This window comes from Anoplophora glabripennis, unplaced genomic scaffold, assembly GCF_000390285.2.
Source record: "Anoplophora glabripennis isolate ALB-LARVAE unplaced genomic scaffold, Agla_2.0 scaffold2, whole genome shotgun sequence".
Lineage (NCBI taxonomy): Eukaryota > Metazoa > Arthropoda > Insecta > Coleoptera > Cerambycidae > Anoplophora > Anoplophora glabripennis.
The window spans coordinates 2,205,645-2,233,157 of record NW_019416325.1 but is presented as its reverse complement, the minus strand read 5'-3'; the positions used below and the strand labels follow the sequence as shown (position 1 = coordinate 2,233,157).

General features: G+C 29.2%; 2 protein-coding genes across 3 annotated transcripts; one reads left to right on the top strand and one right to left on the bottom strand.

Moving 5' to 3' along the window:
- Nucleotides 1-1,907: 1,907 nt before the first annotated feature.
- LOC108916967 (calcium/calmodulin-dependent protein kinase type 1) lies at nucleotides 1,908-21,955 on the top strand. 2 transcript variants are annotated; one of them, XM_018723342.1, is made up of 10 exons: nucleotides 1,908-2,253; nucleotides 2,306-2,471; nucleotides 2,541-2,675; nucleotides 11,212-11,286; nucleotides 11,625-11,763; nucleotides 17,561-17,684; nucleotides 17,806-17,946; nucleotides 17,999-18,125; nucleotides 18,190-18,277; nucleotides 18,358-18,510. In XM_018723342.1, the coding sequence occupies exons 2-10, from the start codon at nucleotides 2,368-2,370 to the stop codon at nucleotides 18,508-18,510; spliced, it is 1,086 nt and encodes a 361-aa protein (XP_018578858.1). In that variant the 5' UTR covers nucleotides 1,908-2,253; nucleotides 2,306-2,367. The 2 variants fall into 2 exon arrangements, with proteins under 2 accessions (XP_018578858.1, XP_018578859.1); XM_018723343.1 differs by lacking the exon at nucleotides 1,908-2,253 and having other exon boundaries at nucleotides 2,368-2,471; nucleotides 18,358-21,955.
- A 142-nt stretch (nucleotides 21,956-22,097) lies between these two features.
- Nucleotides 22,098-27,401, bottom strand: LOC108916981 (cytoplasmic FMR1-interacting protein). The gene is made up of 19 exons (XM_018723370.1): nucleotides 27,278-27,401; nucleotides 26,969-27,227; nucleotides 26,735-26,914; nucleotides 26,500-26,681; nucleotides 26,116-26,446; nucleotides 25,667-26,062; nucleotides 25,399-25,613; nucleotides 25,214-25,344; nucleotides 24,989-25,159; nucleotides 24,854-24,936; nucleotides 24,657-24,799; nucleotides 24,428-24,601; nucleotides 24,099-24,351; nucleotides 23,869-24,047; nucleotides 23,678-23,811; nucleotides 23,204-23,599; nucleotides 22,821-23,154; nucleotides 22,614-22,761; nucleotides 22,098-22,522 (listed from the first exon to the last, which is right to left on the bottom strand). Exons 2-19 carry the CDS (start codon nucleotides 27,179-27,181, stop codon nucleotides 22,322-22,324), a joined length of 3,864 nt encoding a protein of 1,287 aa, XP_018578886.1. The 5' UTR covers nucleotides 27,182-27,227; nucleotides 27,278-27,401; the 3' UTR covers nucleotides 22,098-22,321.
- Between the last annotated feature and the right edge of the window lie 112 nt (nucleotides 27,402-27,513).

Below are 27,513 nucleotides of genomic sequence, written 5' to 3'. Positions count from 1 at the left end.
TATTTTATATTAATAAAAATATTTTTATTTATTAATTTTTCTATAAGTTGAAGATCTTCCTTAAATATAAAGTAAGAAGTGCTAGTTCTGATCTGATCAGACATTGGTCATTAAAACTAATGTATACAACCATTTATTTACACATTCTCTGTTAGTGCAATAATGGCTCTTAATGTATAATATCTGTTAAAATGTATATACATATTTGAATGAATAAATGGTAAAAACCACCACCTATAAATATTCATAGTATTTTTTAGCTTATTTTTAGCAAAAATTTTTATCTCTGCAGATAAATATAAATATTAATATACAGTAAAAAGTTTTCAGTTGATGGTGGTGGTTTTTTGTATTGTAAATCAATATCGAACTGTTAAATTGTGATTAGTGCACATTTATTTCTAATAAGTAATATATCATTTTTATATCAGTGTGATGTATAGGCACAAAATATTTGTAATTTTATGCCTCATTTTGACCACGCCACGAAGGATTTGTCCGTGAAGAAAGCTGCAAAATCATTTCGTATAGGATTCCTAAACAGCAATTTCTTTGGATTGTGTAACTTGGTCCCATTTTATTGAAAGTTATAATTAATATTCATATTTTTTAAAGGTTGGGCAGATGTAGGTGACACTGTAGAGTAAAATGTCTATGTTGGTGAATTTAATTTTGAGATTATATATAGTAAAGTAACATAATGATGAAGTATTGATATTTATTGTAGCAGAATGTCCTGTAGGGTGACAATTATATTGCTACTCGATCCAGATATATTTAGAAATAAATTATAATATTTTATATTCACTGGATACTGCCGCAGTACTATAAGTCCTTGTTGTGTTAATAGTAAATTAGTAATAAGTTAATAACTTAAATGTTGAAAGATCATTGACGCATAAATTATAATTTTATTTCATTGCTTATACTGAAAAATAATAATTTTAAAAGCAAATTTACTTTAACACAATTAGGAATAGTATGTATAGTATCATCTTTAATATTCCATCAGTCAACGATATACTCATTTCCATTGCTGTATATATTATAAGTGGCATGTAATAAATTACAATTTTGAATTTCATACGTTTTTTATTGATAGGTAAATAATAAATCGAGGTGTATTTCTTAAACAAATGTTACATTTAAAATTTGAAATTGTTCCTATAAAAATTTGAGTGTGTATACAACCCAGAATACAATAAAATATATATACAATTGCATATCTGTATTTAGAAAATACTAAAAATAAATATATTTTAGAAAATTTATAGAATATATAGATATACTAAGATAATTTGAAAACCAAGTGTTATAAACATATTTTAATTAAATATTTGTAAATATTACGCATGTATTTATTTTCGGTGCATGTGTAATGGCGCCAGTATTTAAGTTTTCTTCTGAGATATGCCAATACCGGAAATGCTGCCCATAACTGAATAATTAATATGTAAAATTATTAGGTTGAGGAAAATATTTAAAATGTAACGATAATTTGTAAGGATTCTAATATTCATAAGTTATTTATAATTCAAGGGACACAAAATTGACTTCACAATTGTTTACCAAAAGAGAAATCATTTAATTAAATATCTTTTAGTGTTCTTTCTAAAATTCACCAGATCCGTAATTTCTTTTATTGTAACCAGATACATATCACATGTAATTAACAACTTGTATGTGTGTAACGAAAAAGGCTCTTTGTAGCTCTTTGTAAATAAAAACAATTATATTATTTTTCAAATTATCTGTTTTCAAAATATCATTAATTTCATTATAGAAAATACATGATAATATGAGGAGCTGATTTTATTTACAAAATTGTAAACACGGTCCTGCGTTGTACATGGTTGCCAAAGAAGCACAAAATTCTTCGATTTTTATTCAATATGTTGTGAGACTGCAGTAAATAAACACACGCAGAAGACAAATCTATCAAAACAAAGTACCTAATACGTGGTAATAACATGGTGTTTAGGCAAGTTTATAATAGCAAATTTATGGTTTCATGACAACCCAAGGGACTTTGGAATCCAATATCCAACGTTGTTAAGTTGTCGATTCTCAGCGAGACAGTTGAATATCTGTGGGATCATTCGGCAGGCTGTGTGGCAGAAGTGGCAGACGGCAGAGTTACAGAACAGAATCGGTGGCAAAGTAGGCTGTATTATCATTATCGTCAGTGATAACTGATAAGTGATATAGAATTATTTTACAAGTTATATGGGCAAAACAAACGTTTTCCATCAGGTGAAGTCGAATAACGGTCAGAATTAATTAGTAATGTTTTTCCCTGTATCAGGTGTTTAACATAAGTGCATTATATATGTTACGAGGCACTGGGATAAAGAAAAAATAAAGAAAATGCCTTTATTTGGTAAAGAAAAGAAAACTAAAAAAGATGGAAAAGACATCGATAAACAGCCGTCTTTGGAAGACAAGTATTATCTAAAAGAATTGCTAGGAACGTAAGTCTTCCACTTTAATACTTTATCTGTTTACAAATAATATAACCTCTCTTTTTGTTATTTTTCTAGTGGTGCTTTTTCTGTGGTGCGATTAGCGGAAAGCAAGGAACGGTCAGGTATGATGTATGCTGTAAAAATTATTGATAAAAAAGCTTTAAAAGGAAAGGAAGACTCTTTGGAAAATGAAATTAAAGTTCTCCGAAGGTAAGTAGTGATTTTATTTGTACATGAATTCACAACAATCCTAGTTAAGCAGTAGGGTAGATATGTATAAGAGTACGCACTTAATGTATGAATGAACAAGTTCTTTAATTGTATGTTACGGTTTCTTACATTTTTGAATATTAAAACTAGATTTTCCAAAACAGTTTGTGATACTGATAGCATTGAAAGCACATAATCCAGTTTTCATTGTCATCCCCATATTTATAAAAACTATGTTGATAAAGTAGGTTCTTTCTTGTGACTATGTTATAATAAGTAGCGCAAATACAACTACTATTTAAATTGTATAATAGTGATCGCATATCAGTGTTTATTCTTTTACACACATCTACACTATAAATGTAATAATTTTAATTTTATATTTACAGATTCAGAGTTTTAAACTACTTATATGTCAATTAAATGATTTGCATTTTGTTATTTTTTAAGTTCATTGTGTTTCTTTATACAGTAATTGATTATAGTTAGAATTACATATATATTTTGCTAAATAAACCATTATGTTTTATAAGAAAGATAAAAATGTTGGAAGAAAAAATTAAATATTGTTTATACAAACTCTGTGATGACAGAGATTTATTTTTTACAATTAAAAATTTTGACCTGAAATCGCTCCATATAATTAGTAACTGGTTTTTTAATCTTATTAGTGAAATCACTGAAATCGTGTCATTTTACAGATGTATATGACAGTCGTGTAACCACACTCCTGAAAAAAGACGGGCACGAGAGGGGTGGGGGGGTCATAATTTTTGCAGGTGACCACTGCCTTATTTTACTTCGAGTTCTAAAAAATTGGTTTTCATAAAAAAACTTATTATTGAGTAAATTAAAACATTGAAAGTGTTATACATTTTTGAATTATATAAAATAAGGGTGATGCCGGACTTAAAAATAAATAATACTTAATACAAATTTTCAAAGAAAATATTACAAACCAGAAAAATCACCTTGTATATTATGTTCAAAATGTTTATTTTTAATGTCGATTCGACGTTAATTTGTATTTGAAACGGCACCATCTTTCACGTTAATTCGCTTGCGAAAAATAATTTATTTTTAGCTTTTAACTCCGTTATATAATGAACTACGAATTGTTTAAGAACATGCACTAACTTTAAATGTACTCCAAGCATGATATAACTTGAATCGATCTTGTAATCTAAGAAAATAGCAAAAAATAAGGAAGTGCACCGGAGAAAAGTCCTTGGCAGAATAACCGTTAGAACGAAAAATTGTATTCGGCGACATGACATTAAAAATAGTTGCTGGGAAACATGCTGTTCTAATGTGTTACGTCATAAAGAAGGCTACTAAAAAATATTAGTTTTAATAGAACAAATGTAAATGTATTTCATATGTATATATGTCCCATTGATAATGCCTTTCCACTATTTCGGTTTTACAATCATTAAAAGAGTTTTAGATTTTTTTATGCTGTAGAACATTTAATCGGCATCCAAAATAATGAAACCTTGAGTCTCCATTTTTTCCTATATATATTATAATCGGACTATATAAAATTCTGATATCTATAGTAGTTAGTTTAGCATAAGATTTAGGATTATAAATCAATTCAATTACGGAAAATCGTATAATCTTTATTGAATTATACATATAATCAATCATATTTAATCAACATTTCTGTTTGCATGACTGCTGCGTGAAACAAATATAATACGTATTTTTATATAGATCATATTCGGCGACGAGAATTTCTTTATGTTTCTTAATTGAAATTGTAGCAATAGACTGACATCAATTAACAGTCAATTTATTCACACTAAACATTACTTAAGAACTAAGTAAGAAATTGTATAGTATAATAAAATGAATCTAAATTCACTAGTATTATTGAGTAAATGGTTAATTATTATCATTAACATTTTTCTTGTTTCACTTTTTTTTTTCTTAATAGATCATAATAATAATTTATTTATTGACTAATTTTTCTCTCCAGAGGTGATACCTGTAGAGGGTGACCGAAAGCGAATAGGCGAATTTAGACGATTTAGATTACATTATCTTCGGTAAAATTCAAATTCCGTAAAAACTGACGTACCCTCAAAACATTGTTTTATCTCATTTTTATAAGTACTTCAATGATATCTGATGGGTTTTTGGGATAGCCGAAGTTGGCGTATTTTTTCCTAAAACATAGATGTCGTTAAGAATACTTGAAAACGCGATTTTTGTCACTTTTGTTGTTGATAGAGATTATGACTGCAAAAATAGGTACATTTGTCGCATGCCGCCAAAATGCATCGTTTCAGACAAAATTGGATTTCAATATTTCACTCCAGTAGTCAGCTACAGAGAGGCAAGTATTTGGAGATATTCTAATCTAGGCTGTGTTCAGTGAATGGTCGGACCGGCCAAAGTCGTTCAGCGGACAAATATTTAGTTGGTCAGCCAAATCAGCTGATTGGGAATATTGGTCAGGTTTTAATACAATTAATACAAGCTCGTTCAGCGAATTGTTTGACTAAAGAAGTTTGACCGAACTAGTCCGACCATTCGCTGAACACAGCCCTAATTAAACTTTACTTTCTTGCTGTACCTTTGTCAAACTTGTTTGAACTGTTTAGATCAACTTATCTTTATTCGAATTTATGTCAGTCAATTTTTTTGTTCTATTGAAAATATGTTACTGTATTAGTATACATATAATAAATAATACATGTATGTATGCTGTGTCACTAGTGCACGTGTACTTTAAATAGTTTGCTACATTCAAATAGCTAATGTCTCATCTGACATTTTAGTTAGGTGTAAAATGTATAAATTTAGCAAAGAATTAACTTATCGTTAGATTAGAATACCTCCAGCTTCCAACTATTCGGTTTTTCGGAACTAATAACTAACTGCTGTAGAAATTTGAAATCTATGTTTTGGCTAAAACGATGCATTTTACCCACGTACAAATATAGTTTCATAAAACAGGTTAAGGAAGCAAAAATTGTAGCAAGGAGACTTGATGTTATAATAATGATTCCCTTATTTATTATGGTTAAACATATTCAAATATCATGTTTTACTGTGAGAAGATATTTGTTCTCCCTCACATTTATTTATTTTCAAACGCGTGGGGATGGAATTCGAAAAAACCTTATAGAAGAATATTTTTAGCGAAATCTGTTTCTGAAATTCTGAATATTTAAAAAGTTTCATAGAAATTATAAACTGAACAATCCATACGGTCTTGGTAATTTTGCTCAGATAATATTAAACGTGAGCAGTTGCAAGCAAATGGTATCATCAGTTATCTCACATGCGTTGTCGACGTCTACTCGTCTACATTGCTCTTGCAAACAATAACATGGCCTATGTACACAACAGTTCCTCAGTCAAAGCCCTATGAAAGTCATTGGAACAATAACACGCCGAATGAGATACTTGGGGTACAAATTTTCAGCTTCAGTAGAATGAAATATACACATTGAATTAGCTGTTGCTCCGGGACATCTCCTTATGGGAGATTCAGAGCAATTTAATTAGAAAATTGTTTCTTTAGAACATAATTAGAAATTATCGCCACTGCACACAGGAGGACTTCTAAAAATATACTGAGTAAATATTTACTTTTGGAAAACCTCAAGTGGATTCCCTTTAAGATAACCTCCTGTATAAATGCGAATTTTGTTTCTCATTTCCTCTTTAATATTCAAGGGTACGAGACGTCCGGTAGAACTATTGTGTTAAATATATTTCGCTCTCATCACCAGAAAAATCTTTAAATAATTGCTGGGATAAATATATTAGAATAAGAATATTGTTAGTCAATGAATTTCAGTTAATTAACAACATGGCATTATCTCACTTGTGCCATTTAATTTGTTGTGAATGTTTATTTTTAGAATGTGTCATTGTACCAATTATTCCATTGACCCGACGAATAATTTTCATGTGTGCTAGCTATTAATATCAATATTTCACAGATATTGTAGATACTAGATATCATTTGCTCCTGGTAGATTTAATATTTAAAAGTGTGGGAGCGCAACTTTCCTGCAATTGTAGTGCGCTAAAAAATTCATTTATTTGGATGAGAATCGAAGTAAGACAGTACAATACAAATGTCGAAATCAATAGTCATATATAGTGTTGCAATCAATAAGTGCTTTCACTTATTGTCCGGTTATAAAGCTTTCCTGTTCTATACTTCATCCTGAAATTAATGAAATTCATTTTTATTTATATGAACTCAAAATTATCTTGATTTTCAGTGTTGTAATGTCAATGTTGTAATTCATAGGCTCATTTTTATCATTTTTGTTATGCATATTTTAGTATCTAAGAAGTAAATATAAATTGATATAAGTTTCATTGACCTAACATAAAATATTAAGTAGTTGCTTGAAAATGGAAGTAAAGATTTATAATATAAAAAAATATGTAGGTATATAAAAAAACGGTACTTCCTGTACAAAATCTGTCATGTAACTAACTGCCATATCCAATTTCATTTTATTTCTTTTAACAATATGTAAATATTTTGTTACATAGAAATGAAAAATATAAGTATATTAATGAAATACTTAAATCAATAAAAAATTGATAGATTAGAATAATGCGACATATTGATATCTACGAATATTTGTGGCGAATCATAAGAGACATTACAAGAACATTCTGATAAATAAATGTTGTGGTTGTCGTTATCCACAATTTGTAATCACGTAATAACTAATGCTATATGTATATGTATTGCTACGTCAACGTAATAATGAAGGCATGGCATAGTTGTCAAATCTCATCTTTCTTGGTACATGTACAATGACATGTTTTTTCATATAGAAATTCAATAGTGAATAAGCAAATACACCGTACAGCCACTATTCACTGAAATAAATAGCTTTATAGACTTATACTACACTTAAGCATAAGTGTGACTTTAAATTTAACAAGAAAATAAAACATAATGAAACAGAAAACATTCGGTCATTCTCGTTTCGCCGAATTAACCTTGACTGTTTATTTTATGCCCGTCTGCCACTCTGTTGATATATTACTAATATAAATAATATAAAGTCAACTTGCGTATTCCAGTTTTGTAGGCAATGATCAAGTACATGCGTTGCAAAACTATTGGTCGAAACGGATTGAACGGCAAAGTCACGTACTATTATTAAAAAAAAAACTGACTCCCACTTAAAGCAGACGGGGTATATACGGAATAACAATATTACGTTTGTTTTATTGAATAGAAAATCTCCAAGAAACCATTTGTAATTAATTGCAGTTTTTATATCGTAATATTTGATGAACATAAAAACATTGATTTACTATGGTTGAATATGCATTAATTACTGATACAAATTACCGGTATAATTAATTAATTATTGTCCGATGGGTCATATAAATATTTATAAATTTCAATAACATTTTAAATTCAAATAGATACGAAAGCAATGCTTGAAATATACCTAAATTCTCTAAACTCCGTTATTTATAGAGTAAAGAATTAATAATATATCTTATTTTTTGTTTGTGAATTAACGATCGCAAATATGGAATATGTTATTTTTACATTGTTATCCAAAACTACTATTAGTAGTTATTTGATGTTAATAGTAAGATTACTTATTAGTAAATTCGTTAACATTGGAATTCATATGTAAATTTCATTCATATGTATTGCAACCGCTGTTGTAAATAAATAACAGTAGAACTAAATGTTCAATCATCGACACTTCCAAATGAGCGTGACTATACTAATCTAGTCATACGTATCATATACTTTACTTTAATTGATTGTGAAGTCATTTTTTAAATGTTTGTTTCATGTACGTTGTGTATTGCTTTTAATTATGTGTCAGTTTCGAGAGTTAATGATGTCGACGTTTCCGTGTAAACAGTTTTATGCAAAATGATATTAAAAGAAGTTTTATAGAACGTATTTGTCCTCGATAGACATTAAAACTAATTCCTCAGGTTGAATGGATGTATAATTAATGATGCAGTTTTACTTATTTTAGCTGCAATTTTTAAACAAATCTTTGTTAAAAAAATTCAAACAAGTTTACTGTCATTAAATTTTTTTTTCCACGTTTGTCATTATCATAACTTTCTCAACCATATAAATAAATTCAAGACGATGTTACATAAAAAATTAATATCGAATTCTATTAGTCCCGTACTTTATTGGATTTATGTTTTACATTTATGGAGATAAGTGAATATTAATTTATATACATATTTCAGACTTACAGGGTACTAATTACCCAACTGTTAACTTTAAAGCAAATCACACTGGACTGGACACCCTTTATTTATCCTATTTTTTTTATTTCTTTACATTATTGAACATTGTGATTACATCTGTGTTAATTATTTCATTTAAGAGTTAACTTTTCTTAATTGCTGCAGATCTTAAAAAATATCTGCGTTGGAGTCGCGGATTAAAATAGGTAACAGATGGCTTGAGAAATTCCACGAAATTACTCATTGGAATCAATATAAAATAGGTCTATATTTAATTTGTATAACAAATTTAAACTCAAGTGAATTAATTGTGTTTAACAGCTTAGCATATTATGAAGTCATCTGTGTTTATTTTAGCAATCAGAGTTAATAAACACAACTCGCTTTTTACATCGTCGAATGTGTCCTATAATTTATAATATGAGAGAAAATTGCCGTGACTAATTTATATTTAATCTCAAATTTGGCGTGCTGTAATGCCTGACTGCGTTTCACTTATTGACATTTTTCCTGTTATTTTATTTATCATGTAATATACAGGCTGTCTTACGTGACGGCCCATTAAAATATTTCAGAGACTACTTCGATTTAAATTTTGAAAATTTAGGCCTTGGGGTTTTAGGGGATACTCTCTTTAAAATAATGCCATTGTTGTAGCACTTTCGGTTATACCGAAAGTGGCTGTCATCTTCGTTAGTTTAACGGAACACCCTGTAAATTAATTGCATTATCGACAAGATAAATTAAAAATAAGTAAAAAATGTTAAAGCTTCCTTGTACCTAAATCTAACCGTTTTCGTAATAATCGACATTTTATAAAAATTTTGACAGATGTAAGCGATTCGAAAATTCCTTATATCTTTCTTCGTTGTGGAAGGTTTCACTTGCTTTTCAGCACTCACAAAGAAAATAAGATGCACTACCTTCCACTATCAAAATCACCCGAAGAAAATTATACTAAGTATCCTATTTTTTACGTTACATTTTGAAAACTTAAAATCGACAAAACACCTTGTATTATTTTGCGCCATTTATAGAAAATAAAATTCTCTATTCACCGATATAGGGGTTACAGTTTCGATTTTCTCAAATATTTGCGGTTTTCTTATATTCCCAAGAATATTACGTTAAAAATACCATCAAATGTACTTTGAAAGGTAAATATTGGTATTGTCATTCAGTATTCGATTACGTATCAAATATTTGCTAGACAAGAAAAATGCAAAATAATTTTTACAATAAAGATATTTCGAATTTATTTTATATCCGCGAGTCTTTCACCATGAATCAGATATATTAGCCGAAGTAGTCTCTGAAATATTCTAATGGGCAGTCACCGTAAGACAACCTGTATATTTAATCGTCATTGATTAAGTGGATGCCAAATATGATGTAAAAGATCTAATTTTTTGGTTGTTATGGAAACCTTGTTTTTTTTATCATTTTACTTCTAAATTTCTCCCCCAACTTTTTGTCTGTGTGTGTCCACGATTCATTTGAAAAGAAGGCATATTTTTAACGTTCATGGCTTAATATTAATGCTAAGAATGTATACCCTTGAATAGTTAAATACATATTTAACTTTTGGTCATAAATTTAACAGCGAGCGTCATATTTCAACGAATTAACAAAGTGAAAACACTATACAAAATGTTATCAGTTGAAAACTATTAACATTTTGTTGTGTGCTATATTAAGACAGCTGGTTTTCATTAATATTAAAACAACAAACTTTAAATGAATTGGTTTTAATTTACCGGTTTAAATAACATATCTAGATAACGTGTCTTTTAAATTATGTAAAAAATGGGAAAAATCAATTTTTTATCCAATTATGTCAAAACAAAAAAAAAATCGTTAAGTTAACTCCCCTCGTTTATATTGTAATTAGATAAACAATTTTTTAAATTTAGGTTATTTTACAATTTTTTGCCATCAAATAGGTTTTTGGATGTAGATTAATAATTCTTTAGAAGATAATAATAGTGTTTATTAAACTATAAAATGAAAGAAATACCAAGTTTTAAATAACATATGTGTTTATAAAGACCGCAATAGACTTAATAATAATTGTTGTTTTTGAGCTGGGTCAATGTTATTCGTATGTGATTATTATTTATTTATAGTTTAATTATTATTTAGATAATAATTTTGTTATCTATATGTCTGATTATGTCTTTATAGTTACTAGTTAATTTGGTACAAATATGCAAATGCAAAATTTATAAAAAAAATGTGCTTATTGTGAATAAGGCCTAAATTTAATTCTTAAGTAATCGGAGAAATTTTACTAATATAAATTTTGTTTCAGGTTAAAACATCCAAATATTGTTCAACTTTTAGAAACGTTCGAAGACAAATCCAAAGTTTATCTTATTATGGAGTTGTAAGTATGATCGTAAATATTTATTCACTATCCCTAAACATATTTACAGGTATAACCTATTTCATATTTCATCTGTTTGCTTTATCCTAAGCAAATGTAAAGGGGAAAATTTTAACACTGGGGTATCCCGAACCTTCGAAAATATTAAGATCGTTTCAAAATTAAATTATAAGCCGGTATAATTGCTCGATTTTGATAATAACAGTTTTAACATAAATTTTATATTTGTTATAGTTTTATTTGTTACTAGCCGACTCAACTGATAATGAGTATTTTTAGTGAACATCCGTGTACTAAATTTTAAAAATATGTAATTTCAATTGGTTTGTTTAATTCAGGGTAACCGGTGGTGAATTGTTTGATAGAATTGTGGAAAAAGGATCTTACACGGAAAAAGACGCTGCCGATCTGATACGACAAGTTTTAGAAGCTGTAGACTATATGCATGAGCAAGGAGTTGTTCATCGAGACTTAAAAGTAAGTGTAAAATTAAACGCTTAAATAATTTTAAATTTATTGACAATGAATGATCAGTTCAAATTTTACAAATTACACTGTCTTTGTCTATGCTACATCTATCTCCTATAAATTTACAAGATGGACGTGTACATTGTCTAGATATCTACTCTATATGTTCAAGGGACGATGAGAAACGGGTATATTAACTATACAGGGTGTTTTATGAAGCCATAAAGTTTCATATTTTGGAATTGCAACCATTTATGATTTTTTCATTGTATCTTTTTATGGAGTTGAAAATTTGCAATTCAGTAAAAACTTGGCTTGCTTAGAAACTTTTCTATCTCTTGCAATTTCTCACTAAAGTGTAGTAGTATTTTTATAAATTTCTTTTTTTGTCTGTCAAATTGTCCCGCAAAACTCCGTAATTACACCAAATTTTCAAGTGGATCATATAAACCAATTGTTTAAGGTGTCCAAAGAGAACGAAATCGAGCGTGTTTAAGTCTGGGGACCGTGGAGGCCAAATAAAATAAAAACTGAAATTTAACCTACCCCCTAAAGGGTGTAAGTTACTCCGATAGCAGACGATTTTGGAAATACGTTTATAAGTACTCCCCCTTATTTTTTGGCAAGGAATTGCTCCTTAAAGTTTTTCGAGAAGTGGGAAGGGATCTTAACTCGGCAATAATTTTATTTTACAACCTTGATCTATAAATATCTTTGTATTTTAATATTATTAAGGGAGAATATATATTTTTGAAATAGAAATACTTTTCGTTAACTGTTGTGATGAATGGGGTTGAATAAATTTCTAATAATATGATGAGCTAGATCTCGACTATATCTTAGTCAATTAGGAATTGTCGACTTTTATTGTAGATGTTAATTTTATTAACTTCAAGTAAAACAGTACAAGGTGGTCTAAAACACGTTAATTTTAGGGCCATTATTCCCCTAAATTGTGCTGACGTGTATTGAGCACGTTGTTTTCTTTCGATTCTTCGTAAGATTAATTTGAAATTCTTTTACGTTGATAAGCGATTAAATGGAAAAACCGTTGCCTGGTTCATCTTCTACACATTCCGCACCACGCATATTTTAGACGCTGAGGCACGAGGAACTTTGCTAATTGAATTTATGTTAAATTTTACATGATGGTGTAAATGCAAGGTGTAATCGTTTTTGAAGTTCATCGCATTTGCTGTCCATGTCAGTTTTTCATTTCAAAGATATTGAAAATCAGAATGTTCGACAGTAACGGCACAGAAAGGAATGTGCTTTAATTCATTTCATTGATTGATTCAATATTCTGTAATATATGAGAGAGAACAATGCGGTTACATTTTTACAACTACTCCGTTTACTCCTTTTATATAGACTACTTAAAAATTGAAATTTTAAAAATACTGCAAATGTGCCGGCATTTGGTCAAATTAAAAAATATATTTTCAACTTTAATTTAATTGGTATTTAATTCTTAAACAAGTGAATAACCTTGCAGAGGTTTTTCGGAAAATCATAGCATTTCATTTAATTTTCAGTTGATGGTCAATAAGAAAAGTGCAATCCAAGGCTGTGTGTAAAGTTTAAAATGTCAAGTACCTTGTACAGGTAAAATAAAGAAGAGTGTACTAATGTATATATATTTGAGTTTTTAATATTTAACTTTGCTGCATGGTTTGTTTTATTTGTTGCACTAATTTATATTTGAAGATTGTTTACGGTTATTTTGAATCTGCGGATCGATATAACATGGCTTTATTCAATTTTTTTTCCTACGCGCAATTTTAATGTTTACTGTAAATTTATTAGGTATACGTTGAGGGAGGTAGTTGGTGGTATACCTTAATCTAAAGCTAACAGTTACCCTAAATTTATTAAAATAATTGCAACAAAATGTAAAACTTTCACTGTTTTTGAGATGCGAAATAAAATTACGATTGCAACGATATTGTCACACTTTTATGAAATGTCGTGTTCAACAGTCACGGGATTACATTCATTTTAATTCATTGTGTCGCAGATAATCAACTCTTTTGTTTTATGGACGCCGTACACATGTTAAAACGACATATCGGATCTGTACATTTTTTCCTAATTTAACATATCACTGGAATCTTAATGTTTTTCCTTATTCCGAATTCTATTAATATTAAATTGCCATTATAAACAAACGAGATAAAGTGTTCGAGATACAGGATCTTCAAAATTAAAAAAAATTATTGGTTTACTTTAAATACAAAAAACAGATGAGGCATGCCGTATTAAATAATGTTTTGTTTTATTCGTGAATTAACGTGATTACTTGAATTATTATTTCAAAAACTTAAGTAACACGTAGAAATAATTAATTTGTGTAAAGCCTTTAGTGTTCTAAAATAATAGTGAGTCCAATTTGGATTGTCGCGGAAGATAGAAAAGTGCAACCGAAAATTACTAAATTCAGCCCTGTATATAAAACACTGGTGGTATAGTTGCGGATAATTAAAATTTAAATGACATTCTGTGTACGCCACTGTATATTAAAAAGTTCCTTTAGTGCATACTATGAAGCTTTGTCACCACAGTAATAAGAATTTGGAGATAAAATATGGTTTCTGGAAAATCCAGTCACTGTATCCGCGTTGTCTCTTGGTGTGATAGTTTATAACTATTATGATAGACGAAAATTGTTTAAATCGAATATTTTTTCATTTTTATTTCACATCTAACAGTATTTTAGTGGCATATATGTTATAGGTTATAGTAGAAAACATACAAAGATACAAAATTCACGGTTTCACATCTCAATACGTTTAGATTTACGTACAAAGAACAGTTATTTAAATATATTCTTTGCGCCAACGCAATAAAATGTGATGTACATACATCATCGATGTTATGTTATGTTATAATAAGTGAGACACTTTAGATAAAATCTAAATTTATTATAACAAGACTTTTAAAAGAAAGCATTGAATTAAATTCCTATTATCTGTTAGATTTGCAGCTAACTGTTTATATGTGGAGTTTATATACATTTTATTTATTTGGGTTTTTTGTTACCTACGTAGAAGTGTTTTTTTTTTTTAGTTTCTTTCATGCCAATACCCCATTATCACGTTGAATTTACTTATAAAGGTATGCAAAACATACGATGATCGTTTGAGGTACAACAACGTTTTTATATCCCGGTCACATTATACCGTAAATTATATTATTTCTTTTATCTTGACGGGGAAGAGAGTATAATGTTCCCTGGATTGTTGATCCTTTATTAACAAAGTTAATAAGCTGTTACAGCATTACAAAGCAATAAAACGGTCCAAAATGCTCGAGGTGGTTTAATATAAGTAGCTTACTGTTGTTTTTTAACAGGTTGTTCTTTTTTGATGTTTTCAAGGCATGCTTTAACCAGAAGCTCTTTGTGTACAGTACACACGTATTTACACAAATATTTCAAAATAAAAAAATAAATAATTTTCAACGACCCCTTGTTTAATTGCAGTATTTGACCTTTACTGAAAAACACAATTAATATTAAACAGTTCAATGCACCTACATAAACTGATTGATATTAAGAGGTTAATTTTCCTTTTGTAGTATTTCGGAATCATTTAAAAAATAGATTTGAAATTTCCTAGAACTGTTTCTAGACAAGGACAAGATGATAGTTGATTTTAAGATAATATAAACTTTAAACTCCGTGACTAATTTCTGAAACAATTTTATTTATTTCAGTTTTTTCCTAACGACTTAAATAATATTTACTTAAATGTATGTATTTTCGCTAGTGAAATTAACCAAGGGTGAGTTTGTGAATTAGGCAGATAGGGTGATACTTTAATGCATACCTTGTTTACTTTTCTTGTATTGCATAAAAGTGTATATTTTTTAAATTTATTTTAAAAACTAGTTACACGGAATACAGTGCCTACTTAACAAATGAAGTGAATGTGTTCATTTCTTTTTTTATAAATATATTTAAATAATAAATCACTATTCACAATTAAGACAATATAGACGTAAAAAGATGTTACTATAAAGGGAACACGATTTTAGAGTGGAAAATATAAATGCATATAGACATCATTGTCGAACTATTAGACTAGGTACTTATTGTCTATGGTGATATTTTACTATTGGAATCGATATGACTATACTCCTCGGTCGAAATTATAGAGAGTGATTCAGACATAATATAAAAACACTATTACCATAATAATCGTATAAAATATAAAATGATTTTTATACGGTTTAATATTATTTATCTTTGTGCCGCTCGCTACGCACATCGATAGAATCTATAATCGTCTATAGACTGAGTTACACTGAACGTCGATCTATATTCTATCTCTGTCTTTTGCACTTGGTAGGGAATAGGGAAATGCTTTTTTAGTAGGTGTAAACGGACTCTATTTACCAGTCCTGAGAAACGTCATAGCATAAGCGTAGACGAGGGGTCTAATTCCATGGCTATAATAAATTTATAAATTAAAAAAACACAACTGGGACGTTTTAAAATGCTGTAATAATTAAAATGGATCAAAATACCGATTATAGCAAACCGTAGAAAATATTAGATGTTATGTTTTATTATCTTTTTTCAATATTTTCTATATCTTGTTGCCCTTTACGCAAACACGCCAATGGATTTTCGTTCCCAGCACGCTTCATCCCCCTTACTAGTCCAAAAGCTAGCGATGAATCACTCTCTATAATTTCGACCGCGGAGTTTTTATAAACCTATTATTTAGAATAAATACATGTAACATTATATTGTTCAGAGTGATTTACACTATAATTTCTGTCATTGTGTAAACTTATTTTATTGGTGTTTTTAAAGAATGTGCCATAATGGGGCTCAAGAATAATATAAAGCATCTTCTGATTCATCTAATTATTATCGCGATTTCCTAATATATAATTCTTTACGGCGTCAAATTAATTTTCATTAAAAAAAGTGATTCCCGTAAAGGTGAAGGGTCAAGGTTTCTTATTCGGAATTATTGAAATTGTATACAATTTGATTACCTGAGTTAACGTCATCAAAAATAGGAGAATATCAAGTTCATGGCATAATACAACTTTTCATAAAAAATATTCACGATTTAAATAAGATGACAATAATTAAGTTTAAATATAAAAGTGCGCTGTAGCGATAAATTGCCGGATACGGATTCTGTTGAGATTAGTGTTCGAGTAATGATTTTAAAACTGTAATCTTTAGAGATTAGCCGTTAATGACCTATAAAAGGATCAGGCTGTGAAATATATCAATTTCCAATAAAAATTTCAAGCAAAAGCTTTTAGGAAAGCTTTTGATAATTCATTTTCCATACATCTTTCCGTCAGAATTAAAGTAGTCTTTAAGTTTATTTGACATTTGATAATATGAAAATCGAATGTGCTCATATATAGAGTTCATGCAGAATAGTTTGAGTGTTTAATGTATCTCTACAACTTCCATTTCCTCATATACTATTACTTATATTTTCAAGAGACAGTTTCATATATCTATAAATGTCCCGAGGTGGATAAACTTGTTATTAAACGTTAAAAGAAGGCTTTAAATACTTAATTACCTTTCAATTATTTGTTTTTTTTTATTCTGTTTATTTAAAACAGAATGAAATTTTCAAGGTGAAAATTTACTTGTTTAAGAATTTTAATTTCAAAAGGGATATCAAATAAAGCAATCTTTCATGTAATAAAAATATACTTGGATGGTTTTTGCTTAACTGTTCAAAATCCCTTACATATTTACAATTATTTTATAAAACTATTAAAAATTTGGTAGGTACATAATTTTTTGCAAATTGTTCATTTTTAGCCTGAAAACTTACTTTATTATAGTCCAGATGAAGATAGTAAAATTATGATTAGTGATTTTGGTTTGTCGAAAATGGAAGACTCTGGAATAATGGCAACTGCATGTGGAACTCCAGGATATGTAGGTAAGCAATATGTCTAAAACACATTGAAGCTTAATAAGAAATCTCTCGGTGGGATATTTTTAATTTGGGTTTGTTTTTTTGTAATTGTAGAATATAATTAATTTAATTTGTCTTGTTTTAGCACCAGAAGTTCTTGCACAGAAACCTTATGGGAAAGCAGTAGATGTATGGAGCATAGGAGTTATATCGTACATTTTGCTTTGCGGTTATCCTCCTTTTTATGATGAAAATGATGCAAATTTATTTGCGCAAATTCTGAAAGGTATATTTTATTTTGTTCTATTCTGCAGTTTTTTTTTAGGAATATTTTACAGGTGAATTTGAATTTGATTCTCCATATTGGGACGAAATAAGTGACTCGGCAAAAGATTTTATAAGAAATTTGATGTGCGTCAATGTGGAAAAACGTTACACTTGTCGACAAGCTTTAGGACATCCATGGTATGAATTTTAATATTTTGTTTAAAGATGTTGGTGCATTTTTGTTTTCTTTTTTGTTTTTCAGGATATCGGGCAATGCGGCTAGTAATAAAAATATTCATGGAACTGTATCAGAACAGCTTAAGAAGAATTTTGCTAAATCACGTTGGAAGGTAAAAAAAAATCTGAAATAATTTATTTAATTGCTGACGTTTTTTAATTTTTAATATGTACATCTGTTTTAACATTTCAGCAAGCTTATCATGCTACAACTGTAATAAGGCAAATGCAACGAATGGCTTTGAGTAGTGGCAGTGGAGGTAAAAGTCCTACTCCACAGCGTAATATGTCGACCCAATCAAGTGGAGACCCTTGTGGAAGTCTGAATGGTGCCCAGGATAAGTAAGAGCAACAAAATATTGTTAATATATATGCATTTTTTGCTACGCATTTTTAATTAAAATTAAATTCATGTTCTTAAAACTAATAATGGGATGCAATTTTTATATTTACAGTCTAGACTTTATTTACACAAACAAGTGTCATTTGCATATATAAAGTAATTATAATTTTCAAAATACTGTATAACAGGATAGAATTTGAAATATAAATTTTACATACCGTTAGAAATAATATTGTTGCTTTGACAGTATGCAATTTAAGGGCATGACTTTAAAGCTGTGTCGGTCAAAAAGACCTAAGCTCACTTGAAAGAAGACTTCCAAACAAAATAATCATGTGATGTTCATTTCATGCAAAACGTACAGTATGTATAATAAAAACTGATATAGCAAGTGTAATACCATATCTGTTTTAAGTTACTTTACTTGATTAAAAAAACTTTTCACGGTTGATATTTTTAAATATTACTTTGTTAATTTGGAATTTGTTTGTTTGAAGAGCTCTCTTCTAGTTATTTTATTATATTTAATTTTAGGTTAAAACAAAGCACAAAATTTTAAATTTCTAACTGCTGTTCTAATAACATAAGATCTTCAATCACAAAGTGAATGTTAAGCGAATCTCAATACTAATGCTAATAGAAAGCTGAGAAATCTATAAAAGTATAATATCTAACGCTCTCTGACTCAGCTATGACATTTTTTTTTGTTAATGTTGATTGAAAGGAACTAGATTATATTTTATTTATCCATTATCTCTAAGCAATATTAAATGTTAAAATGTAGTAGTATTAACAAATACTAAGTGACACATCTATACATAATGCTTGCTTTTAAAAAATATAAGATATATTCCTGTAAAAATTTAGTTGGACCCTTGTATATCATGTTCAAAATTATCACAAAGGAAATTTTTCTATATGTAACTGCCCATCATAAATAACATGGTTCCAATACTCTAAGAACACGATTTAACACATTAACAGCCAGAGGTGCTTAGTAATGTATTGGTATAAAGTTGTAGTGAATTAAAGGTTATAAATGCTGCCTTGTCTTACAATACGTATTTATAAAAGTTTTACTTTTTCTTCACGTATTTTAATTTTTGGTATATTAATATATGGTTTATTTGCCAAATACATTTTTTTACAACTAGAAAATAATACAAGGGTTGTTAATGTGTTAAACAATATTTTATTTTATTACTGCAAGGAATTATTTAAGATATTTTTCCTGCTATTAACGGAGGAATGTTGCATAAAACTGAGAATATCCACATAGATTTCTTCAAACGTATTTTTCTGTGATACTATAGATCTGAAAAGAATATGATATTTTATGAATCTTTGTTTAATGCAATCATTTGAATCATGCTTTTAATATGTCTTTGAAAGTGGTAGGTAACTGGAAATTTTTTAAATGATCTTTGTAAATACTCATCAGTTTTTAGAAAATTTTAAAAAATACTGCTGCCTTTTTAAAATATTTGTAAATATTCATATGTATATTTTGGGGAGCTATTAAAAGTGTGGTTTGTTCAACTTGTTCCTAAAAGCATATGTGGGAATTCTTAGAAAGCTTATGTTATTTAACCAAGTATTCTTTGAGATTATTAAAATAGTAGGGCCTATCGTTGATTAAGCCTAAAAATGGCAATTTTTGAGCTAATATCCGTCCTTGTGGAATAAGTTTTACTGAATGATTTTTTAGTGAGATTTGGCCTTATAGAAATTGAACATGATATATATAGATAGGTGGTTATTTCCAAACTCACACAATGTGATATATAACATAATTCATATCTATTTTTTATTTATAACCTTGCTTGTAAAAATCTGTTCAGTGTATTTTAAGGAAATTGTTGTTTTTGCACTGCATATGTATGCCTGTGTAGCATTAATATATTAATTTAAATGTTTGAAATGGCATTAAGCAACAGTAATGACTTATTTGTTGACTTGAAGTAAACTTATAAGATTTCTGTTAGCCTACTTTAACAAGCAAGCTACTTAGGCAGGTGTAAGCACATCCTACGTAATTTTTTTCTTGAATAATAAATACTGTGATTTTAACAGTAAGACATTATTTTATATTGTAAACTGCTTTACTACCTACTTAATTTTATATGCTTACAGAATCTAATATTGATCTGAAAATTTATTATAGAGCACTTTAATTTTCCTTAAGAATCTCGTATCTTATTTTTAGTCATAACTTTTTTTATCAAGATAAGAATGGCAATGGTATTTCAGTAATTTTGATTTTTCCACAAATTTCAGTTACCTACATATGAACCATTCAAATTTAAATGTATTGATTAAATAATTGATTTTGTTTTTATACATCAAAGAAATAAATATGTAAATAAATAAACGGGAACTAAATTCCAATTCTTAACATTTGGTCCATCAATTAAAAATGAAATGGAGTGAATATAACAAACAGCAATAATATATGTTGAACAAATTTTGTTTTGATGACATCAATCATGAAAAAAACTTTATTTTTCTGTAAACTGAAATCTTAATAAATTTAATTGCACTTAAAAAGTGTATTTATCACAGAAATTTTAAAGTAATGATACCTATATAATTAACATATATTTAATGTCATACATGACCATACTTTTGATTTTCACAAACTTTTTAACCCTTCAGTCATTAACAACTATTATATTATAATTTCTACATATATATTTTTAAATAAACATATAATAAAGAGTGCAACTTTCTATATATTTTTTAATCATGAATATTCATCATTCATTTTCAATTATTGGATATTTTGTTGGGCATTAAGCTTCGTTAAAAATGTACAGGGTCTTCACGCAAAAATTGCCTCTGCCTCTCTTTTTCTCCGTTATTTTTAGAGATTCAAATAAAGTTAGTTGTAGATATTTTAAAAATTTTTTAATTTAATGCAATTTTCGAGTGACCACCCTGTACAATTTTGGCATTTTTTTGTTAATCATGGATTAAAACAAAATGTAACTGATTTTGAAACTGAAGGGGCCGAAAATTATTGCATTTTAAACATTCCAACAGCTTAGTTTTATGTTTTAATAGCACATTTATTTTATAATAAACTGTAAGTATATAAAAAAACTATACATCGATTTACAAGTTATGATTTAAAGAGAAGTTTTATTAGAAATTATCTTTCCACAATATTTGTAACTATATTTTAAATAAATGTATATATAGCTAATTTAAGCAAATTGTGTAAGATCACTGGAAAAAAGCAGTGTAGTTTTTTTCAATACATAGTTTTTTGTAATTTTGTAATTGGTTTAAATAAATTTAGACATCTTCATTACTACTTAGCAAAGCTTATTTTTGTAGAAGTAAGATGTTTGTGTTAATGTGCATTGTTCAAAAATTTAAAATTTTAATTATTGTTAATAGTTTTATTTGTTCATCGTAATATATTTTGTAATATTTTATTGTTAAATACATGATGGGTTTAAACATAAAATATTGGGTTTTATTTAATTTTCAGAAACTAAACGGGGTTTAAGACTTTTGTGGTTCTCTTTCTAGGAAAAATAACTTCAAAAACATAACATCAATGTATAAAGAGTATATTTAAAGAAAATATTGACAAAAAAGATTATATATACATTTCTAATTAAGGAGTTATATAAATTATAAATATGTGTAATATGTAGTTATAAAAGGTTACAAAATGCTGAAGACTTCATTATATATTAACTAGCTTGTATAAAAACTCTAATACATTAATCAACATAAATAAGAAATATATCTAATTTTGACTTCCAAATTAATTGATTAATCCAACATCTCGGGAATAAAACTTTTAACATTGTCGTACATGTTCTGGCGCATGATAATGTTGCTGTGGATTCAATGATGGATGAATCGGAGGTGGAAAACATCTCACATGTTCAACAGACAACTCGTCATTTTCTCCTGATTTAAGAAACTTATTTAGAATAGCAAAAATTTGTGAATTCAATACCTGGAAACGCCTTATGCGATCTACCATTCTTTTCAAATTCTAAAAAATAAGGAAAACATTTTTAATAAAAAAAATTATATAATATATATTGATATTCAGAATTATTAGTAAGTGGCATAAATAAACTTACAATTCTTTTCACAACATCGTCTTTCATATCTACTCGCTGCACCCTTAAGATATGATAGCAGAAGTCAAGAGCCTCAAAACGTCTTTGTTGGCCCAGCAAAACTATCATCGTACATCCAGCCCAATGGAGCCCTTCACCAAACATTTCCCTTGAAATAAAAATGATAATGATGATAGTGAACAGTTTCTTAGTACAGTTTTAACTTACTCTACTGTATACTCATTTTCGCTGACAGGAATGCAATAAACAAATTGTAAAGCTGACCACAATCGATGAAACTCGGTGCATTCATCAACATTCATAACTCCATTAGTAGGCGGTGGTCCAACCCAAACAGGGTCATCCAAAAAGCTTCTTAGCCTGTTTAAGACTACTTCAAATATAGATAGTCCACAACATAACCTTTCTCTAGTCAAGAGGTCCCCTTCACGCGATATCATGGCTTGTTTAGCAGTTCCCAGTTTTTCGATGTTAGGAACTATTTGTAAAGCTTGATATTTGGCTTCTAGTCTTTTCTGCTTATTCTCCAATTTTTCACCCTCTGAAAAATTTGACTTACGAATTTTAAAACACAAAGAAAATTAAATTACCTTTGCAGTATGGCCTCGGAAGAATATTTTGAAATGGTGCTGCTTGTAAAAGGTCACAAACCTCTTCCTGGGAGAGGGCTTGCTCCATAAGCAAGCAAAATAAAATAATATTTCCAAACTCCCTGAAGTTGTGGAACAACTCTGTACGAGCGTCGGGATATTGTACAATGTCATTGAGTTGTGCATGGTAGTATCCCAAAACACCAGGAGACCCATAGTCGTATCTTGGCAATTTACATATTTTTGGCATGGCCTCCATTAGAGTTTTTGTAAATTGCAATAAACTTCCCTGAATCAAACTTTTGACAATTTTTAATAACTCCTCCATAACTACAGCGATCCCCTGATAACCCAGTAACTTGCACATGGTATGAAAATGTTGAGGGCCAACAAAGCCTGTGGGATGTTTAAGCAAAATTTAAAACTACATAGTGATATTAAAATGAAGATATAAACATTTTCTTTTTACCTTACCTGAATATTGTCCATATTGTGTTGTGTAAGCTAAATTTAATTGCTTTGTACCCCATAAATAATGGTGCGACATTTGCGGGGGCCGATCTCTAGAAACAGCTGCACTAAAGGCTATTCCCCTATATTTTGTAAACCTACAAACAATTACAGGTTAACATACTGAAGAAACTATCCCAGTTAACATTTCATACCGATTTGTGGCTGCATTGTAAACGTAATTAGGTAAGAAGTCATAATTCAGCTCCCAGAAAACATGTAAAGTGATTCTTCCATATGGAGCAAGAACATTATGATTTGCTTCCCTAAACATGGAGTCAAAATCATCCAAAGCAAGCCATTTACTTAGTAATTTATGACAAAGACGATTTACCTAAAAACAGTTTTTTATATACACATATCTGTGAAGAATTTGTATTTTTACTTGTAACAATCCATCTAATTCAACAACACCAGTGATATCACCAGCTTCGAACTTGCTTATCGCTAAATCTAATGACTTTTGCATATCAGCATTAATTCTTTGGGTTATAAGCTTATTTAGATCAATTGATCTTCCTAATAATTGCACATGCCTCTGTTTTAGCAAAGTTTCATAACGGTTTGCTCTAGGGTATGGTAATAAGTAAGCACCAATAGCTGAGCACTCGACACGGAAACGTTTGTCCAGAAATATACTAAAAGGGTAATTGAATATATTAAATTTTTTACCATGACAAGACCACCACAGAAAATTTCTTATAAGAGTATTACCTTGCCGCTAACTGTTTGTAATAAGCAAATATTTGTTCACTAAGTTTATAAACAAACTGATCAAAACAGAGATTGACCTCAGCTTCCACCTCATCATAGAGAAATTGCTTTCTAAAAATTGTCAGTGCATATAATGCACTATCATTGTATAAATCCAGTGGATACAAAACATACCTAGAACAAATAATATATATTAAATAACAAATGTTTTAAAACTTAATTTACTTACTCCATCATAGACGGTTCTTTGGTTTTTAAAATATGATCTGTTAGAATCCAGGGCATTGACATGTCGATAGGAAATTGTATGCGTTTTTCCATTGTTATTAGATCATTGCATTCTTCATTGTGATTGTGGCGTACTGTGCATTTCTAAAATATTTGACAAAACTATTATTAATAATTTAAAATAAGCAAGATATTTACGTTTATCCGTCGACCCATCGTCATTTCAAGATAAAACTCTCTGTACCATAGTTGAGACAAATCGCAACATTTTTGAAGGAACTCTAAAATATGTGAATTATAATGCAATATTATTTATTTACTAAGCAAACATACCACTGAAACTTAATAGATAATTCCAATAAAATGATGTTTTGTGGAACTGATCGATTTGCATTAAATATTGACCATCGATGTCTTTACGTAAAGTTCTTTTACCTCCAGATTTATCAGCTATTAAAGACTCTAGCATAGTTCGAACCATATATAACTGTGTAGATGAAGGACCTAATAACACATAAATCTTTTGTCTGGAATATATAATTAAAAATCTTAACTTACCAACATTGCGTCTTGGAACTTTTATGACAAATCCAGTATCGGGGTCTTTTTTACCCTTCAGAACAGGATCTTGATCAGGTTGAAACTGTCGAGGCCAGTCAGCACATGTTTCCCTCACGGACATAATAATACTGAAAAAGAAATCAACCTGTAATATGTTTTTTTTTTTCGGAAAAATAAAGTACCTGCGAATAAGGTCTTTTTTATTTTTTATTGCTTTTCGAAGAGGTTCTCGTAAAATAACTTGTACAAATTCTTGTAACTCTGCATATATATTCCGTCTTATTGCATCTGTGAAAACAGTTTCCATTCTTGCCATTAAAACCTGCAAGCCTTTTATCATTGCTATTACTTCTATTAAAGCAAATTTCTCTTCGTCACTGTAGTTGTAACGTGTAGCCTAAAAAAAAATATGTGAAAATGAAAATTATTGCAAGAATTAAATTACCATACCCTTTCATATTCTTCAGCCTCTTTAGGACATTCTTTATTCTGATGGTGATCGGTTGGGTGCAGTAATTTCCATGAATACAATTCAGTCACCACACTTGTCCATTCCGAAAGTAACTGTAAACCTCTTAATGCTAATTCAGCAGTTTCTTTGTTTTCTGTATCGCTACCACATTCTTTATAGGTGGTAGTGACTTCGTTACTGTATCGAGACAATTCACTAATATATTTCACGTGATCTTCTCGAATTTGAGGTAAGTGAACCATTAAATCAGCTTGAGGTGAAGGAGTGTTACTGCTAGATAAAGGCCATTTGTTTGCGTCAAAATGTTTGCTTCGTTTTATATAGTTAAAAGGTGCTATCTGCATATCGCCGAATAGGGGAACTACTTCCAAATTCTAAAATAAATTTATACATAGAATAATATTACAATGTCTATTAATAGAGTTACTTTGAAGATCCTATCAATTTTATCCAACCTGAGCTTCTTTTTAGTGTCCAATTTATTAATATTACATAGTTCACTATCCATTAAAAATAACCCAAAACCCATCACCTTGACCAGCATATGTTTCTCACTAGGAGTCAGGTACATTTTTGTTTCAAACATGTGAACACATATATTAACTACATCGGCTAAAAGTTCTTCATAGCCTGTAATTTTTTCTAAATTCTCTTTTACGGTGTCCCTAATTTTATTTTGTGTTGCCAAGAACATGGATAGATTTTGCGATTCTTGCAAAGTTTGTGAATCTGACATCACTTTCAAAAATTGGGCAGCTCTGGAAGGTAAATTTAAAAAATATTTACACAGCATTCGACATTTATAATTTACCTGCGGTAAGTTGAATAATCATTTTTGACGCTGGACTTCATATTCTTTAATTCATCTAGCACTGCAAACATGTTGATAAATTTTCCTAATGTCAACAGATATGCCTCAGAAACGAAATCCTTTCTTTTCTCAGTATGACATAATCTCTTGACTTCTTGTGAGAATCTTTCAATTGCCTTTCTCTAAAAATACTTTGACTGTTGTGAAGTCCTAAACTAAATATTTTTATACTTACTTGGAAATACATAAAATTGAGTAACTTATTAACTTCAGGAGCCAAAACTTCTACAGTTTTTTCATAGATTTCCACTCTATTAGGTTGTTCGTTTGATTTTGGTTGTGGAATAGCTCTAGAACAGCATCTCCAAGTATAAAGCATTACAGCATGTTCCTGTCCTTCATCCAATAACTCGTTCTAAAAGAAAAAATATGTTAGACTTCTGTTAACGATTTACACTATTTTGTTTACCAAACTGGCATGAACAGTTGCTTCTTCAATGTACTTTGCAATCCCAGTGACAAAACCATTGCGGTCTTCAAAATTTGTATCAAAATTTGCTTGGTAAACAACAGAACATGGTTGTGCCTCTATACAAGGTTGCTCATCTGGTAGAGGCAATTCATCCAACACTTCGACGTTAGATAATGCATCGTTTAAAGATACTCTATCGTTTCCAGACATCTTCTGTTTTGGTAAATAATTAACCAAAGCAAAACAATTTAAAGGTCTACAAATTTTAAATAATCAACTATTTCTCAATATTTTGTGAATACTTACATTTTGAAGTCATTATTTGAATATTTTAAGGCTCAATAAGTTAACCGTGTTAACACCACCAATAAATAATTGTCAAATTATAATATTTAAAACAGGAAAGGTGCGGTACAACCCTAATCATCAAGTAAACACATCAAAGTAGCGAAAGGGAAGGGGAAGGTATAATGACAGTTAAATGTCAAGATTGTACCAACACTAGAAAATGAAATTTTAAAAATATGGCATACGTGGCCATA

Bases quoted from the DNA above. Each gene is read 5' to 3' on its own strand.
- LOC108916981 (XM_018723370.1), bottom strand. From the start codon at position 27,181: ATGTCTGGAAACGATAGAGTATCTTTAAACGATGCATTATCTAACGTC. The intron at 24,800-24,853 runs GTAAATATCTTG...CAAATATTTTAG, and splicing joins CGATGGGTCGACGGATAAAC to AAATGCACAGTACGCCACAA. The intron at 23,155-23,203 runs GTAATTTAATTT...CAAATTTTTCAG, and splicing joins TCCGAGGCCATACTGCAAAG to AGGGTGAAAAATTGGAGAAT.
- LOC108916967 (XM_018723343.1), top strand. From the start codon at position 2,368: ATGCCTTTATTTGGTAAAGAAAAGAAAACTAAAAAAGATGGAAAAGAC. The intron at 2,676-11,211 runs GTAAGTAGTGAT...ATTTTGTTTCAG, and splicing joins GAAATTAAAGTTCTCCGAAG to GTTAAAACATCCAAATATTG. The intron at 18,126-18,189 runs GTATGAATTTTA...TTTGTTTTTCAG, and splicing joins CAAGCTTTAGGACATCCATG to GATATCGGGCAATGCGGCTA.